The sequence below is a fragment of the Podarcis tiliguerta genome (assembly GCF_965153285.1).
Source record: "Podarcis tiliguerta genome assembly, chromosome: 2".
NCBI lineage: Eukaryota > Metazoa > Chordata > Lepidosauria > Squamata > Lacertidae > Podarcis > Podarcis tiliguerta.
In genome coordinates, this window is record NC_139535.1 from 11,287,226 (window position 1) to 11,305,938 (window position 18,713).

Below are 18,713 nucleotides of genomic sequence, written 5' to 3' on the forward strand. Positions count from 1 at the left end.
GTTTCTTCTGCTTAAAAACCACCACCCAGATGAGATCCAACAAAGTGGAACTCTCCCCCCCCCCCTTGCTTTTAATAGGGGAAGACACAACTATTCCCAATTTGAATGCACCAGAAATGGGATACTGCTAAACTTATTTTCAATCCCTAGCAATGGAATTTGTCTTCCCACCCCCATCCACTGCTACTGCACTGAGTTGTTTAAAAAAAATCAAGCCATTGTCACGCAAGCACTCTTTCCTGTTTGGTTACATCCCAGATCCCATCAGCTTCTGAAAGGTTTGCCCTTGCTTACGTTAAGAACATTGCATCCGTGCTGCGTCATGCCAAAGGCCCATGAGGTCCAGCTATGGAATTCACGCTCAATGAAGGTAGAACAGCCACTGATAAGACTGATCAGTCACAAATGTGTCTAAATCCTTTCAAATTAGTGACTTTTGAGCATGAATTCCATAGTTTTAACTATGCGCAGTGTGAAGAAGCACTTTGTCTGCCCTGAATCTTCCAACGTTCAGCTTTGTTGGGTGCCCCATCTGGAGATCTAGCGTCATAAGGAAGAAAAAAACTTGATCCTCTTTCTCTCCACAACACGCAGATTTATGCCCCTCTTATCCGGTCTCCTTATTTGCTCGGTTTGGGGAAATCCTTTTGGCAGGCTTCACAAATCTGCTTGGATTTCCATCCTGAATAACCGGGTCTTGTCTGCAGTGATGGCAACCATGCCCTATAGAACACAGTCATCTAGCCCAGCCGCCTTCAATGCAGGCATCTGTTCGCTCCTAACTCCAGATCATCCATGAAAATGTTAAATAGCAACAGCCCCGTCCTTTGTGTGGGATGGGGGACACCTCCAGTTTACGTTGCATTTACTCTTTAGTTCCTATTCTTTAGCTGAAGATCCAGAGTGCACACCCTTTCTGTAGTATGCCTGCTAACTCGGAACTCTTTAAGTTCTCTAAAAGTAGAAATAATGGGAAAGCACCAGTGGAAAAAAATATATTTTATTGTTTAGGCAAAACTGTACAAGAGAGTGATGGGGGGACCTCCAGAGTATATTTCCCCCCCACAATTGAAATCCATCCTTCCTCTGAAGCCTCCAAAGGCCCTCTGTATTTGTGGAGCCCTTTGCTTAGGCTTCCGTCTGCAAGGAAGTAAAAGACTCCACCTCAGCGAAGCCAACTTTGGGGGTGGGGACGGGACCTCTGTGACTTTCGACAGTAAAAATCCAACAGATGCTTTCTTTCTGCATCACTGTCATTACTACACTGGGGGAAAGGCAGTCACACCACCCAAATTAAACAATTGCGTCCATGCCAAAAGGGCAGGGAGCCAGTTTTGGTCTAATGTTACTAAGATGGCTACTTAGCCCAGAAAAGAGCCCATTTTGATCTTTGGGTAGTTAAAAATGCAGGTGAGTGGGACATTCAGTGTTATAACAGACTCTGGGAGGGGCACCATAGCCCACTCCGGGAGATGAGTGTTCAAAAAGCATAAAGAAAAATAGGGGGAAACGGAACCACGATTTTACCACATTACTTTTATGCATGTTAAGACATGAGAAATCTTGAATATGCACCTTGAAAGATCCTGTGTGTATATTCTTGCCCAGACATCTTAATTAACTCTCCATTTAACTTCACCGCCACCAAAGTAGCCAAAGGTTAGTCTTCTGCACATACTTGGGAGCATAACCTATTAAACTCGGCAAGACTTGCTCCCAAGTAAACATTTAATGGGCATGGGCTGGGTGCAGATGCTTTAGTTCTGTCCGGGCGTAGTTTGGGGGTTACAACGGAATCCTCAGAAACATTGCCCAATGACAATTCCTAGAATGGTTTGGGGAGGGAGCCATGACACTTCTGTTGGTAAAGCCTTGCTTCAGATTTGCAGTGGCAATTCCCTGAGACTTAGGGGATCATCGCAACGACAAATCTCAATCATGGCTGTACCAATGGAAGGATCCCCCACCCCAGCCAATGAACTGAAATTTGGGGTTCTCCATTCTTCCAGCATGGCTGGAAAATCTATGGTCCTTTCAAACTCCCGTCAGCCATGATGGGGGTCACAGCCTAACATCATGAGGGCTGTAGGATCTCTTATCTGTGTCCTAGTGCCTCCTCACTCCCCTTCTGCCGTTCTTTCTCTGTTAACATGCCTCTGTGCACCTCTTAAATGCTTTTGTTCTCCCCCTCCAGCTCACCTATGCTTCCATGTGGGTCAAGGGTTTTTTATTTCAACACCACCGTGGAGGGCCATAGGACAGAGCTGGGAGCAGGTTAGACCCTGCCATCTTGTAGCCTCCAGCAAGAGAGACGCAAACAGGAAAAGCTTCCCGTTTGCTCCCGTGGCTGGGCATGTTGGGTGCGCACATGCACCATATTCCAGTGTAGGGTGAGGAAAGCGCAGGGGCACATAAACCACTCCACAAACAGCACTGGTGCACCTTTTTAACAGTCTCACAAGGGGTGGAAATTGCCACAATGGTGGTTTCCATTACAGGTACATCATGTTGGGACCTCCTGAAATATTAAGGCTGCCCCAAGAGAGTCTCAAAACCTGTGTCTTAAGAAATGCCACGTCACAAATGGTGTATAAACTGAGCAGGGCTGACAACCGGCTGGTCAGGTGAGCGGTATTATTTAGCGCAGTGGTTCCCAAACTTCTGCACCTGTTTGTTAGATGTTAAGGTGCGCACCAAAAAATTAAAAATGGGGAAGAAGAGCCACCCCCCCCAATCATTGGTACCAAATGACAACCACCAGAAATGTGAATCTGGCTCATTCATTTTATCATTCTCATAAGTGTGCCATTCAGGGCCTTTCCTGGCACTGTTTTAGTTGTTGTTAAAAAAATTAAGAGGTGCCAGTACTCAAAAGAAATGCTGAGGGTGCCAGAACAAAATGGCTGCCACGGGCATCCAAAAATAAAATAAATGACATGACGGTGCTCTGTACTGATGAGTACTGTCACACACAAAAAGCACTGCTTCTAGCTAATCTGGATGGGACGGCAGGAGAACCAGGATCTGGAAATCTCCTTCCATTGCCATCTTGTTTTGTATAGGCACACCAGAAAAGCCAAATATTGGAATGGAGGAATGTCGTGTGAATCCTTCCCCAGTCACACAGACCGTTTTCCCAGTCACATACTAAACCACCCCCTCACCCCACTTGCCTCACCTGGTAAAATATAGAAGTTACAAAACATACAATCACACAGAAATAATTAAGCCCACCCCCACTATTATTGTTAAAAAGAAAAAAAAATAATGTGAGAGGAAAAAAACTACACATCTAGTTTGGCCTTAAGGCTGTAACTTATGTTGTCAATTCAAGTAGATCCAATTGGAATTTGTGTGCAGGAACTGTTTCAACATGGGTGTCCTAACCTCATTTATCTTTCCTCGTGTTGGCAGACAACCAGCCATTGTTTTAGGATTACCATTTAAAAGAGAAAATCAAAACCATAAGGAATAATAAGCTGCAGGGCCTGGTTTGGTTTTGTTTTGTACGAAACAGAACAGGTACATTGGTCAGAAATTGGCCAGGTGGCAATCCTAACCCCTCAGCCTAAGAAACAAAATGGCTGCCGTCAGCCACCAAGGACCAGAACAGAGATTAAATGTTGTGCACGGGAAATTGCTCAAAAAAACTTTGTAAGCAGCTTCACGGAGCAAGCTGTGTGAAGTGGTTTCTCATATGGTTCAGGTGCTTTCACCAGACAAAGCTATTCCAACCCCCTCCGCAGTTGACATTGGCATGGTGAAACCCCCCCCCCCCCAAAATAAGAGCAGTTCACAAAAATGCATTGGCACGTAAGCGCTTCTGCCACAAGACATTTTGAGCTTTCCCCCCCACACACTGCAAACTGGTCTGAATGGTGCAAAGAGTGGTTTGGTCTCTATGTTGGCTTATATAGATACCCAGCAAACAGGTGTGTGTGTTTTAGGGGTGAACCAGACTTTCCTCCCCACTCATTTCCTCCTCCTTTTACCCAAATGAATCCCAGGGCAGAAATTGTCTTCAATTTTATAGAAGAAAAATGATGATAATAAAAGCAAAGGCAATCTAGAGCAAGAAAACAAAACAAACCCAAAACAGAACAAGTCAAAACGGCCAGTCAGGGTGATGAACCCCAATACCCTCACAGTCAAAGGGAACGGGGCAGGGAGGTTTTTTTTGGGGGGGGTGTCTCACAGCACTGTTCTCCCCCCCAAAAAACCCAACAGGGCACACAGAGGTAGCAGGTTCAAAAGGTCTCTGTCCCAAGACTCTATTGGTTTCTTGCGCCATGAGGTAATAAAGCTATTGGACTGACTAGCATGGAGCCCTCCCTGCGAGCAAGGGGGAGAGCAACTTGAAAAGTCTTATGTGGGTTTCCGTTGCTCCTAATGGGTCTCTCGTGCCATCAGGACTTGCGCCTGTCGCACCCAATGTCCACCCGTGGGCCTGAATCCCTTCGGCTTTGGCAACTTCCACAAGCAGGCCTTTCCTCCGTCCTTTGGACCATTCCTTCGTCATCGTTTGCAATCCGATTGCCGTTATCCACATTCCGTCTTTTGAGTCTTATTTTGGTATCTTCTCATGTCCAAATCCTCTTTTCTGATCCAAGCACACATTCCTCTTGTGAACAGGTGCCGCTGAATGTGTGTTTTCTCTCTCCCCCCCCCAATCTATTGGATCTTTTCTACTTTATAATCCTTTCCCATTAACTCTTCTAATTTCCCTCTTTCCAGTCTGCAATCTCCTCGTTAGTTCCCAACTCTTTCAAGTTTCAATATTCCTGCCCTCCAGATTTGTCTTCCTTAGTTCATATTCTCTCATCACGAGATTTCAGCTTATCTCCCTAGCATTTCTGCTTTCCCATTGTTTCATTCCCACCTCTCACTACTTTTGATATCGCTCTCTCCTATTTCGTATTTCTCACCCACCATTTGCTCTTGTGCACTTGGATCCATTCTGTGTGGTTTTTGCTAGATTTACTTTACTAGATTTTCCTTGTCTCCCTCCTCAGCTTCTGCCTCTCATTCAGGCCATTCGCTTCCCAAACAAAACTATTTACACACTCATACCATTTCTTTCCATCACAGTGGGGGAAACGCCTTACTCAATTCCGGATAAAACGGTCCTTTGAAATATAAACTATACTAGCTTCCCAAGCATCGCTAGCGACCCCTTTGGGCTGGAATTCATAGGAGCAAAGGGAGGGAAGGAAATCGATGAAGATGGGATACTGGAAAAATGCTTTTGGTTTGTTCAAATCCTCCATATTTGAATTGGGCTAAAGGAAAAACGGAAGCATCGAGTGAGCTTTTCTGCACAAATCAGGATTCTGGAGCAGGTGGTAGTTGCACAACAATGATACTTCCTATTTTGTTCCCAAACCTCCCCTCGTATCTGTCCCTTCCTTTGAAAGACTATTGCGCTGCCAGAGCATTTAACCAGAATACGCTGTCCCTGGCAAAATGCAATTTCCCTGGCTGGTACTGTAGCACTTTCCTTGTTTTTCCACCTTCAGTTTATCCATCCCTAGCAGATCTGCCACAGAGATGCAGAGGATTCTGGGAGTGTTCCTGGGGCATCTGATCAACCCACACTCAATCAAGCCATGGCCAGATGTGAATTGAGAGAATATACCTTCAACCAAGCATGCCGTCCCCCCTCCACACTCTTTTGACTGGTGGTGATGGTGGGCAGATTCCCTTTCAAGGACACCCATCCATCAGGACCTCCTTTCGAACCACAGGGGCTTCAAACCCCATTTTAAACCATACATTACATTAAGTCCCATCAATTAACCTGGTGGATTTTAAAAAAAACAAAAACTGCAAGCAGGACTCTTGCCAATAAAAAAGCCCCCTGAAGCAATTTCAGTAATGGAAGTTTTCCTTCCAAGGGAAGCAGACATTTTTGGGTGTGGCGGGGGATTTTTTTGGAACTGCTCCACATGTCCGTTTTTAAAAGTGAAGAAATGAAATGGTGCATTTAACATAATTTATAGTTTGTCCCAGATACACAGCATATCTATTTAATGGGAAGGGATACTGCTATGCCCAACCTGTATCTCCACCGTTCTGTAAACTCCCTTTAAAAATATATATTTAAAGGTCATTTTCTCCATTTTGAACGAGATTAGGGCCTGCACAAATATCACACAAAGAGGACTGTGACATTCAGAAACCTATCTGATTGTGCTTGGGTCAGACCAGGCAGAAAAGCCCTAAGATGGTGATGGGTGGAGAAAGGGAAAAGAACTTAACAGGGGGGAAATATCAAGAATATAAGAAACAGCAGAGGAAAAAACCTCAAGAAACTGTACACACAATAAGAAATGGTTACAATGGGAAAAACTGAAAGAGAGAGAGAAGAGGCCAAAAAAACCCAAACCAGCTCAGAAAGCAAGAGATTTGACAGAAAGAAAAGCAGACCCCCATCACCCATAATGCAGCTACAGTATATAGCATGTGTAATGTGGGGTGTGCTGGGCTCTCTTAGCCCTATGGCTTCCCCCACAACTTCTAGTCCTGCCTAGGAGATAGGAAGTTTGTGCTTATTACTACTTCCCCTCCCCTATTACCTTGAACCGCCATTTTGAAAAGCCAGCCCCCACTGTCTTTCTGATAAAAGGTACCACGGTATGTTCTGTCTCTTTAGCGGGGAACCTTTGGCTCTCCAGATGTTGATGAACAACATCTCCCATCAACCCAAGCCAGCATGGCCAACAGCCGCAGCCCAACAACCGTTGGAAGGCCAAAGGTTCCCCACTTCTGGCCTAATGGAAGGGCACCAGCCTGTAACATCTTGGGCCCCTCATAACTTCTCTTCAGGGCTATATCCCCTTTCTGATTCAGATGGTAGCCATCTTAGATCTTCACACCCAGGGAACCTATTCACTGAGAGGTATAACGGTTTCTTCAGCCTAGGTGAGTGTTTCGCCATGGCTCCACACAATCTTACAGCGAGGCCCTTGCATCGCCTTACATGTTCGTTTTCTGCCAAAATATTTCATAAGGATGTTGGTGTCTCTGGTCAGCACCAGCAAAGGAGATGCCCACCTTGAGTCCAGACAGGATCCATGCCTGATTTCCCTTCTCTCTTTTATATATACATGCCATGTTCAAATCTCGACAGGAAGACGCCACAGTTTGCTATCTTGGAATCATCCCATCATGGAGAGATGCCAACTTAAGCCCTCTTCGGCCAACGTCTCTGCTCATCCTACTACCAAGAGACCCGTTGGTGCTGCCATCTTGAATCGCAATCCCGCGATAAGCAGTTTAGATGCCATCTCGACGCCCCTCAAGCAGGTGTGCTTATCTACAAGGCCGAGCCAGCAGGTTATGATATCGCGTTGCAGGTACATTAGCTCATCTGCCTAGCCCCTCCAAGCAGACGGACCGCTTGAGATAGCCCCTCCCACCCGCTCCCCACCCCGCCTCCCACCGTCTTGGGTCCCCTTCACCGCTTCTAGAGTTGCGTCTTGCTTATTAAGAGGATCATCGAAGGATCTTGGATCACAACGGGTGCCATCTTGAATTCATCGTCCCCATGGAGTGTTGCCACCTTGAATGCCAAGAGATGCTGTACTTGCTTCCCTCCCCTGCCCCGGCACTGCGGGTGGTGCAGTGATCTCCTGCCAGGTGGGAGAAAAGACGAGTTCTTTCCCTGCCTAGCCTAGTTCAGCACTAGGGTTAATTCCCTCCCCCCCCCCCCACTGGAGCCAGGAAGAAAACGACAGAGGAGGGAGCGCAGCCCAGCAGGATCAGTTGGAGGTGTCAGAGTGGACACTACCAGGACCTTCTGTTGGGGAGGTCACAGAGGATGGGGTGGCTGCTTCTTGCCAGCCACCATTGGCCTGGTGAAAAAAAAAGGAGAGAAACAGTTGTTTAAAAAAAAAAAGTAGAGGCACGTTAATTTGCAGTTTCTTGCAAAGTTCCAACCTGCTAAACCTCTTTTCCTTTCCGTGAGAGTTCTCCTAGCTCCGCTTTCCCAGAGACTGGGGAGTGTTTGTTCCCTTGGCACTATTATAGACCATTAGGTGCCAGCAACTTGCCCAACTCTTCTCTGAATCCCTAATTTTGCTATCAAAAACAGTTCTACGGTAGAAGAAAGTAAGAGTTCAGGGGTGGGTGGGGGTGTATGTGTGTTGACTCCCTTTATTTTATTGGATCTAATGAGCAGCCCGTGCAAACAGAAGATCACATGATAAAAAGCTTCTCCTGGACCCTTAACTACTTTGGACTCAGATGAATCATTTTACTAAGCTTCACCAAGTAAGAAAGAAAACCTCGTATTTCTTTCTTTCCACTGAGGAATGTGCACATACCAGAATGTAAAAGTGGGCACATAATTCAGCTCCACAATCATCTTGGGCTTGTCCCTTTAAACAGGCTCCTAGGTCGCACGACTCTACAATGGTACCTCGGGCTACATACGCTTCAGGTTACAGACTCCGCTAATCCAGAAATAGTACCTCAGGTTAAGAACTTTGCTTCAGGATGAGAACAGAAATCATGCTCTGGCAGCGCAGCAGCAGCAGCAGGAGGCCCCATTAGCTAAAATGGTGCTTCAGGTTAAGAACAGACCTCCGGAATGAATTAAGTACTTAACCCGAGGTACCACTGTACTTAGGAAACATGCTGGAATGCTTGCTGAAATCTCAGAAGCCACTGTGGCGTTTGAAGCCATTGAATGGGGCAGGGCTCCCACTACCTCACCTCCCCCATCGCTAGCAAGGCCAGAATAAAATATTTGAATGGATTGATATTCAGCCTTTCCGGACATAGAACTGTAATTATGTTTAACGCCGAGCATGTGCACAGATGGTTCGAGTCTAGGCTGTCCCCAAAGATAGTGGTTTTCTTTAGTTTTACTAGCAGGAATGCAGTTTATTGATGTGGGAGCATTCAGATATTGCAACCGCCACAAGCTGCTGTTACACAGTTCACCACACTGGGCACAATCCTCTACCCTCCCTTGGGTTCTTGTGAGGTCCAGGAGAGGAAAAATATCTTCAGTCCCTGAATCTCCTCCAACCAAATCTTCTTCACACGCAAGGCATAATTAAATGTCAGCCTGGAAGCTGTGGCAATGGCCATCAAGCTCAGATCGTTTTAAAAGGGGATTAGAGGGAGGATTTGCGAGGTGGAATCCAATTGGTGTCCTTGCAGCAAAGAGGACGGCTTTTGCATACGGAAATCGGAGGGAGAGAATTTTTGTAGATATCCCCCTGCAGCCCCAAAGAATTTGGAAGACTTCCAGAATAGATGGAAGGGTTGAACAAGGAACTGGCAAAATCGCCTCCCTTCCTCTTCTCTTAGCAGATTCCTCCCCATCAAAAGCACACCTCCAAATGGATCCCACCCATAAGAGAAATGAAATGAAATCTCCACATTCAGAAGCAGTGTATCACCGAACAACCTCTGCGAGGCTATTGCATTCCTGCTCTGCTAGTGGCTTGACCACTGTGGAAAACAGGAGCTGGACTAGAGCCCATACATTTCAAGCACCTATGATACCACTTTAAACAGTCACGGCCTTATTGAACTGTATGAATTGTTTTGATGACTCTGTCGCTGCAGTCTGCTTTATTTATACGCTATTGCGTTGGATATTATAATGATTGCAATGTTTGGGTTTTTTCAGTGCTATTGTGATTACTGTGAGCCGCTTTTGAGCTCGAGTGCCTAAAGTAGCATCACAGTGCTTGAAATGTTTGGTGAGGATGAGGCCAAGGCGGACCTTTGTCCTAATCTAGCAGGACTCTCATATAGTGTGAGCCCTGACCATGCATGAAGCCTAAAGCAATACATCCCAGGCAGAACAAAGTTACCTCTTTGGTGAGAACTAGGTGGGTCAAGTCTCCCGACGCACAAACTCACCCTCATTTCTCGTGGACTGTACATCTGGGTAGCAGCCATACTGTCCCCGTAGCCCCCTGGCCCCATCGAGTGACGCATCGATTCCACCTAGTAGTTGAGGGAAGACACATAAAAAGGGTAGAATGACAGCAGGGATGGGGAGAATAAGACAGGAGTAGCAGTTATGTTGGGCTGAAAACTTCTCACGGAGACTTGAGTGGGTGTTAAGAAGGATTGAGCAATGTGGAGTTTACTCAAAACTGTCAACTGATTTACGGCACTGTTTTGCTACGTAGCGTGTATTTTCCATTTTACATCAATCTTTCCTCTCTCTTTTTTTCTACAGGGGACAGGGAAAGTTTGTTAAAATTGCCAATTTCCTCTAATTTTCTTCTCTTTTCATTTTTACAGAAAAATAAGACTTCTGCTAGTATTGTTGTATTTTTTGGGGTTGCAGACCCGGAAGTAACCCGTTCCAGTACTTCCGGGTTTCGGCGGTCCGCAACCCAAAAAAAGCAACCTGAAGCGTCTGTAACCCAAGGTATGACTGCACTGGGCCGAGGCCGTTTAGGGCTTTAAAGGTCAGCACCATCACTTTGAATTGTTCTCTGAAACGCGCTGGGAGCCAATGTAGGTATTTCAGGGCCGGTGTCATATAGTCTCGGCGGCCACTCCCAGTCACCAGCCTAGCTGCCCCATTCTGGAGTAATTGTAGTTTCCGGGCTACCTCCAAAGGCAGCCCCAAACAGAGTGCACTGCAGTAGTCCATGTGGGAGATAACGAGAGCATGCCCCGAGCCGTCCCAGGAGGGAAAGGAACTGACCTGTGATGTGGGATACGAGTCTCCATTCAGACCCTGAAGGCCCATGAACATATCCCCAGAGCTGGAGAGGTTGAAGGAGCCGCCGGAGCCTGCCAGAAAACAGAGGAAGGGGCGGGAGCAAAAGACAGCAACAGGGTGACTGGGGGTGGAACGCACGGCTGCTTCGAGCAAAGAGAAAGGTGAACACCACTGCAAAAGGCAACTAGCTGAAGAAGCAAGCCAAGACGACCTGCCTGCAGGAGGAGGAAGCCTTGGCTAATCCAAGGCCGACGGGGGGGACGCAAACACCGGCGTGCGGGGGAGCGGGGTGTGAGGGGGCACCTCGCCGCTCTGCGCCCAGGAGGGGGCGCACACACTGGTCATGGGATAGTGGGGCAGAGGGTGCTGGTGTTGGAGGGATCTCCTTCGGGAACTCCAGCGCACGTTGGAGGGGAGAGTTCCACGTTTCTCCAACCCCAGCGAGGAGGACTCCCGCACCAACATGGGGTGTGGCGGAGCTTTTTTTTCGGGGGGGAGGGGAGTTACCCGCGGAGGAGGGGGTGTTGGGGGAGTCGCCCCCACTCTGTGCGGCGCTGACAGCCGTTTTCACGGCGTAAATATTGGCTTCCTCTTGGAACTTGCCGATGTTCTTCTTATAGCGGATGCGCTTGTTCCCGAACCAGTTTGAGACCTGGAAGGAGGGAGGGAGGGGGGAAGTCCAGGGGGGGGAGGGAAGGTCAAACATGAAGGGATGGGAAGCGGGGAGGGAATGAGGGGGGGAAAAGAGGGGTGGGGAGGGGAGGGGAGGGAAGGGGATTATGTATTGACAGGTCAGCCAAACAACGAGCTTTTTTCCTCCCCGTCCCAGCCAACCCTGTCCCATACTCAGGGGCCTCTCTAGCACAGCCTGGGGCCTGCCCCCCACACCTCACCCCCCCCCCCAACACACACCCGGGTACCTGTGAGACTGTGATTCCACACTTCTTGGCAAGCTCCTCTTTGGCCTCTTCGCTGGGGTAAGGGTTGCTCAGGTGAGAGTAGAAATACTCATTGAGCACCTCCGTAGCCTGCTTGCTGAAATTGCGCCGCTTCCGCCTGCGAGCGAAAAAAAGGATGCGCAGGGTTGGCAGAGGCAGCAATTTGGGAAGAGGAAAAGAAAGGCAGTCGGAGTAAGCAGTGGGGTAGGTGTTCAGCGTGTGGAATCCAGAATTATTGTTGTTATTTATGAAATTTGCATTTCGCCCTATACCCACGGGTATCAGGGTGGTGGAACTAAGCTATTGTTATTTATTAAATTTGCACCCCACCCTTCCTTCAAAAGGAGCTCAGGATGCCAAGTGATGAAAACAATTCCGGCCCCCACATTTCTCTCCATAGGGTAGGACTCGAACCAATGGCTTCAAGTTACAAGAAAGGAGACTGCAACTAAACATCTGGAAAAACTTTCTGACAGTAAGAGCTGTTCAGCCTCCCATGAGAGGTGGTGAACTCTCCTTTCTTGGAGGTTTTTAAGCAGAGGTTGGACGGCTATCTGTCATGGATGCTTCAACTGAGATTCCTGCATTGCAGGGGGTTGGACTAGATGGCCCTCGGGGTCCCTTCCAACTCTAAAATTCAATGATTCTAAAAGGCTTGTAGGAAGAGGAAGGTCTTTGGCAGGCGCCACAACGGCAACAGAGACCATGTCTGCCTGACATTTGATGGGAGGGAATTCCACAGGCCAGGTGCCGCCACCCTGAAGGCCTATATTGTGCAGTAGAGACGGTGGCATCTGCAAGAGGCCCTCAAAAAGTTAAAGAGACACGAGGAGAATTAGAGGCTGGGCTATATGCTCTGATAAAGTGTGTGGCACAGCTCTCCTAGCGCTGTGCCACTCGACAAATTGCATGATTTGAACATCCCTTGTGTGTTTTGTTTATTGCCTGCTTTTGTTGGAAACTAGCATGCAAAAGTTAATGTGTGTCAGGCCGGAGGCTTGGCCAGATACCAGGCCAGATACAAGTATACAGAGGTTTAGCAGGAGTGCTGAAACAGTCCACTGTCCACCCTTGGTGCGCCATTTAGCTTCTTCTGAATCAGATATTTTATGTTGTTTTAAGAAGACAGCAATCCAGCCCCTATGGCTACAACATCTTTCCTAAAAGTATGTTAGCAATGCCTGTTGAAACCCCAGGGGAAAAAACAGGGAACCACTGAGGTTGCCAGAGATTGGGGCAGAATTATGCTGAGAAAAGGTAAAGATTTCAAACACAAACATTTACTCAATTTGCATAATTAATAAAGGTGGAGGAATTAAACTATAACCGATGCAAAATTTTAATTAATGAAGAGTGGACAGCTGCCCTAGAACTCATTCCCCTAACATGCTAAATTTCCACAGGTGGACTACTGCAATGCGCTCTACGTGGGGCTACCTTTGAAGGTGACCCGGAAACTGCAATTACTCCAGAATGGGGCAGCTAGACTGGTGACTGGGAGTGGCCGCCGGGACCACATAATACCAGTCCTGAGAGATCTGCATTGGCTCCCAGTACATTTCCAAGCACAATTCAAAGTGTTGGTGCTGACCTTCAAAGCCCTAAACGGCCTTGGCCCAGTATATCTGAAGGAGCATCTCCACCCCCATCATTCAGCCCGGACACTGAGATTCAGTGCCGAGGGCCTTCTGGCAGTTCCCTCATTGCGAGAAGCCAAGTTACAGGGAACCAGGCAGAGGGACTTCTTGGTAGTGGCGCCCGGCCTGTGGAATGCCCTCCCTTCAGATGTGAAGGAAATAAGCAGCTATCTTCTCTTTAAAAGACATCTGAAGGGCAGCCCTGTTTAGGGAAGTTTTTAATATTTAATGCTGTATTGTTTTTAACACTCAATTGGAAGCCGCCCAGAGTGGCTGGAGAAACTCAGCCAGATGGGCAGGGTATAAATAAATTATTATTATTATTATTATTATTATTATTATTATTATTTGCGGAGGAAGCACTGAAATATGCGATACTTTGTCTGGGGTCATGCTATGGAAAGAGCAGGGGGGTCTTGCATTGGAAAGAACATTCAAGGTGAGGCATCTGCAGGGTGGAATGGGCCGTGAAGCTCCACTTCTGAAATTCTCTCCCCAGTGAGGTTTGCCTAGAAGCAGGGGTACTCAACCTGGTCCCTACCACCCACTAATGGGCGTTTCAGGATTCCAGGTGGGCGGAAAGGGGTTCTACGCCACATGTTACCACAGCACTGGTAGGCGGGAAGGAAATTTTACCATCAAGAGAAAAATGAAATAGTGGGCGGTAAGTATAAAAAGGTTGGCTACCCCTGGCTTTTCGATGGCTTTTCTGTGCAAAGTGAAATCCTCTCTAAGAATATAAAGGAAAGCCCTGCTGGGCCAAGCCAAAGGTCTAGGGGTAGCCTAGACTGAGTGCTGCAGAGCTCTTCCCACCTGCGATTCCCGTACCCGCTATTCAGAGGCATATGCTACCTCTGACAATATTATTAATTTTTCCCCGATGAAAAATTCAACATGGTGGAATGTTTTATCCTGCTGTTTTTCACCCTTCTCTTGTATCAAATCGTTCACGTAATGTCTATTATTATTATTATTAAACTACACCCACAACCAAACACCACAAACTACTCTGGAAATACTTATTGAAAGGCAGTGTACAACTTAAAAAATCAACAAAATCAAGTTTCCACAGTTCTGCTCGCCACGGCAAGCCTTCCTCCCAACTCTGAAGCTGCGGAGGGAGTGGAAGTTTTGTGCTGACCCCTGCCCCTCTCTCCGGTTCCAAGGAAGGACGAGGGCTGGGTTGGCAGCTGTACGGCCACAAGGGTCAAGCCAGCAGACCTTGATCTCTCTTTCCTACTCCTGAGTGTTGCTAACCAGCATGGCCTGAATCCCTTCCTGGTCTTTTTCACAGGGCAGAGAAGCAAAAGGAGCTCTGAACCCCTTAAATAGGCAGCAGCTGCAGCTGGCATTCTTCCTGCCTCTCTTAAGCGAGATGTTAGGTGCTGGCGGGATGCAACAACCCACAAGCAGCAGTGGCTTGTGCCCATTTGGAGTGGTAGGGCAGAAGGCAAGGAGACCAACTCTAGGGGGCACCAGAGTCAACTTATTCGAGTTTTGTCTCTGTCCTTCCTGCCAAGTTTGAAAAGAAGCAACGCCATAAGAAGGGCAGGCAGTGTTAAGTCCAGTCGCAGACGACTCTGGGGTTGCGGCACTCATCTTGCTTTACTGGACGAGGGAGCCAATATTTTGTCCACAGACAGTTTTTCTGGGTCATGTGGCCAGCACGACTAAGTCGCTTCTGGCGAAACCAAAGCAGCGCACAGAAATGCTGTTTACCTTCCTGCCGGAGCAGTACTTATTTATCTACTTGTACTTTGATGTGCTTTCAAACCGCTAGGTTGGCAGGAGCTGGGACTGAGCAACCGGAGCTCACCCCGTCGAGGGGATTCAAACCGCCAACCTTCCGATCGGCAAGCCCTAGGGTCAGTGGCTTAGAACACAGCGTCACCCGCGTCCCACTGCGTCACCTGTGTCCCTCAGTTATATAAGCTAGGTGCCAAATGGCTCCTTAAAAAAGGGTTGCAGTCACCAAAACAGAATGCCTAGTTGTCATTTTTGGGAAAGAAGGCTCCAAAGTCGTATTTTCCCATACAACTATTTGGTTCCTGACTATGTAGATAAAATACAATGGATAGAATTCTACAGGATGTGTTGCTCCTGTGAGAAAACAGTCAAGATCCACGGATCCGGATCCGGGCATGCATCTCCAAATGTCAGAAGCCATCGTGGAGCCAAGGCACCTTCACTTGGTCACAAGTGGCTGGTAACCAGGTGCAAAATGCACCTGGTACCTGGCAAGTTTTGAATGCTGGTCTAGGGGGAATCAAGGCTGAGGTTGGTGGGGCAGTGCCCCATCAGCACTAAGAGACCAGCTGACCCCGCCCAACAGCACACTCCTTGCCTCTCTTTCCCCCAGAGGAGAACGCAAAGTGGGAAGGAAGGTTTCTTCAGCTAGCGCTCAGCACAGGGACCCAGAAACCCTTTGCTGCGCATTAGATGAAGCCAGAATGCACCCCACCTGCCTTTTCTGCAGGGAAGGTTTGTTTATTTATATAAAAAAAATTATATGCCACTGTGCCATAAAAATATACATATCAGAACAATGTATACAGCAATAAAAACTTAAAACTGTACAACAAAACCCATAAGAAAGTTAAAAACAGACATCAATTAACCACTGTAAGGATGTACAGTCATACCTTGGAAGTCAAACAGAATCCGTTCCGGAAGTCTGTTCGACTTCCAAAACGTTCAACTCGCAAGGCGTTTGAGATCCAAGGTATGACTGTATTATTAATTGCCTCCCCTAGAAAACTCAAGAGAGGTGGGCTTTCCTTTCCTTGTAGGCAGAAGTGGCTGGCTCCATCAAGCTGGCCGAAGGCACAGAACTTGGCAGCACCACTTTTTGGCATGTCCAACACAGCCAGCCAACCACTGCACGCCCTAGCAACAGCCACTGCATGAAGCTGCATGAAGAGATGGGGCCAGCTTGCCTCAACTGTCATCTAGGGACAGCCATTCCCAGGAACTTCTATTCTGCTGGTCAGTGTGAGAACTTGTGAATTTGAGACCCGGTGCCTGAGCTTGCTTTCTCCCTCCCTCTCTTCCCTCCCCATCCCTTTCGCCACTCTGGGAGCCTTCCCGGCTAAGGTAAAGGTAAAGGGACCCCTGACCATTAGGTCCAGTCGCGGACGACTCTGGGGTTGCGGCGCTCATCTCGCTTTACTGGCCGAGGAAGCAGGCGTACAGCTTCTGGGTCACGTGGCCAGCATGACTAAGCCGCTTCTGGCGAACCAGAGCAGCACACGGAAACGCCGTTTACCTTCCCGCCGGAGTGGTACCTATTTATCTACTTGCACTTTGACGTTCTTTCGAACTGCTAGGTTGGCAGGAGCAGGGACCGAGCAACGGGAGCTCACTCAGTCACGGGGATTCGAACTGCCGACCATCTGATCGGCAAGTCCTAGGCTCTGTGGTTTAACCCACAGCACCACCCGCCCGAAGGTAAGGTAAAACAAAAAAGCACTTCAGATATAGGTGAAGTAGTAACCTGGCATCGAGGAAGCGGGATCTCAGGATCATGACAGCCTCGCAGGTGCTTTGCTTCAGCTGCATCTGGATGGAGCTGAACTTCCGGTGGATGATGCTGACCATGCGCTCAATCTCCTTGGGCGACACGGGGCGCGTGCGGCTCTGCTCCCGAAGGAGGTTCATCACATGTGTCGTAAACTCGTTGCAGGCCTGACGGGGAGCAGGTGAGAAAGGGGAAGAGGCTGAGTTGGAGGAGTAGGAGCACCAATACACAAACCCAAGGAATATTAATACCCCCCCCCACAAAAATCCCTGCCCCCAACTCCTAATGCCAATGTAGGGGACCTGTGCCCCACCCAGATGTTTTATTATGTATTTTTAGTTCTCCTTTTGCATTTTTATGTTGTGACCCATCCCGCAATCTTCTGATGAAGGGTGGTATACAAATTTAATAAATAATAGCAATAATGGTAATCACATCCTTACCTGGTTATGACCTAGAAAGCCCTATCTGGTTTTGTCCCAGGCTATCTGAAAGATTGTCTCTCTCTATATGAACCTGACCGGGTGCTAAGATCCTCGGGTGAGCCCCTTCTCTTGATCCCCCCCCCCAACGTTGGAGGTGGCGAGAGCGGAAACCTATCCTGGGTTGCTCCAATATTATGGAATTCCCTCCCAAGCAGTGTTGGGAATTAGCCAAGTACGTTTCGCTACTGGCATGGGTCCAATTGCGACGACGTGGGAGATTCCTGGGCACCAGGTGGGCAACCACCGTTTAAAAGTCCATAGTTAATACCATTTCCATTTCCACTGTGTGTGTTTCTCCTTTTGCATACTGACTCAAGTGAACTATTGGAAGAGGAAGCTACAATCAAGCAACGTAGTTGAGCTTATAGAATTGTAGAACTGGAAGGGACCCCAATGGTCACCCGTTTCAACCTCCTGGCAAATAGTCATTCCATTGTGCTGAGTGTAACCTAGATTTGGTAATTCTTCACAGAACTCTAGCCCAATGGTTGCCATCAATTTGATTTGAACTGATTTCATAAAGAATTGATTTTAGAATGCTGCATTATTTTACTGTTGTTAGCCGCTCTGAGCCCGGCTTCGGCGGGCGGGATATAAATAAAAATGTATTTTATTATTATTTAAGATGCCGTTTGGCACCTAGTTTATACATCTGAGTTTCCAACGCGGCTCCCAAGAGAGGTTAGAAACGTCTGTCTCCCTCCTTGTTACGTATACTAAGAACGTCCTGTTCAGACAGGCCTTTGAAAACTGCTGCGCCGCCAATCGGCTGCCAAGCAAGCTGGATTTTAAACTGGCGCCCCCAAACATGTTTCAATGTGTGGTTCCAACTCCTCGTTAACTGGCTTGCTTTTCCATTTCATAATGGGTGTCCCTGAACATGGTGGAAGCCGCCGCGAGTCAACCATATGTCAGGAGTGCTCTGAGGGTGTTTCCTGCTTGGCAGGGGGTTGGACTCGATGGCCCTTGTGGTCTCTTCCAACTCTATGATTCTATGATTCTATGAGTCCCAACTTGGGAGAAACGCAGGACAGGAATGCAACGTATATAATCAGCACCACCGCCATCCTTACCTGCTCGTATTTCTCCAGCTCCGAGTGGTAGATCTGTCGGATCTGGGAGAGCTTGTTGCGGTAATCGGAGTGCTCAATGGAGTTATCTGGGGACACCCCCCCTGCCGCCGCGGCCGCTGCCGCCGCCGCCGCAGACCCACCCCCTTTCTCTGGGCCGGCCACCCCCTCGGCCAGCAGCATATTGTCCAAGCGCATCAGTTGGGGGTCCACCGGCTCCTCCTCCTGGGAGCTTCGGATGCTCAGTCCTAAAAAGGTAGACGGCAGGGGGGAGGAAGGAGTTAACGGTGGGGCGGCCATGTTCACACACACAGAGGCATTCCCAGCCCCCCCCCTTTCCTGCCCTTCCTTGGTGGGCTTCCCCTCC

The 18,713-nt window shown here is 48.1% G+C and overlaps 1 protein-coding gene across 4 annotated transcripts in view; it reads right to left on the bottom strand.

Annotated features, from left to right (window-relative positions):
* Positions 1-984: 984 nt before the first annotated feature.
* The window catches only part of PBX2 (PBX homeobox 2), a 40,072-nt gene continuing 22,343 nt past the window's right edge, over positions 985-18,713 (bottom strand). For 2 of the 4 annotated variants that reach the window (XM_083426301.1, XM_083426302.1), the window contains exons 3-9: positions 18,350-18,594; positions 16,768-16,958; positions 11,620-11,755; positions 11,303-11,351; positions 10,682-10,770; positions 9,880-9,966; positions 985-7,853 (exon numbers count right to left, since the gene is read on the bottom strand). In XM_083426301.1, the coding sequence (XP_083282427.1) occupies positions 7,761-7,853; positions 9,880-9,966; positions 10,682-10,770; positions 11,303-11,351; positions 11,620-11,755; positions 16,768-16,958; positions 18,350-18,594 (890 nt within the window). In that variant the 3' untranslated portion in view covers positions 985-7,760. Of the gene's footprint in view, positions 7,854-9,879; positions 9,967-10,681; positions 10,771-11,206; positions 11,352-11,619; positions 11,756-16,767; positions 16,959-18,349; positions 18,595-18,713 lie in introns of all 4 variants that reach the window. The other 2 variants (XM_083426299.1, XM_083426300.1) reach the window with 1 other exon arrangement.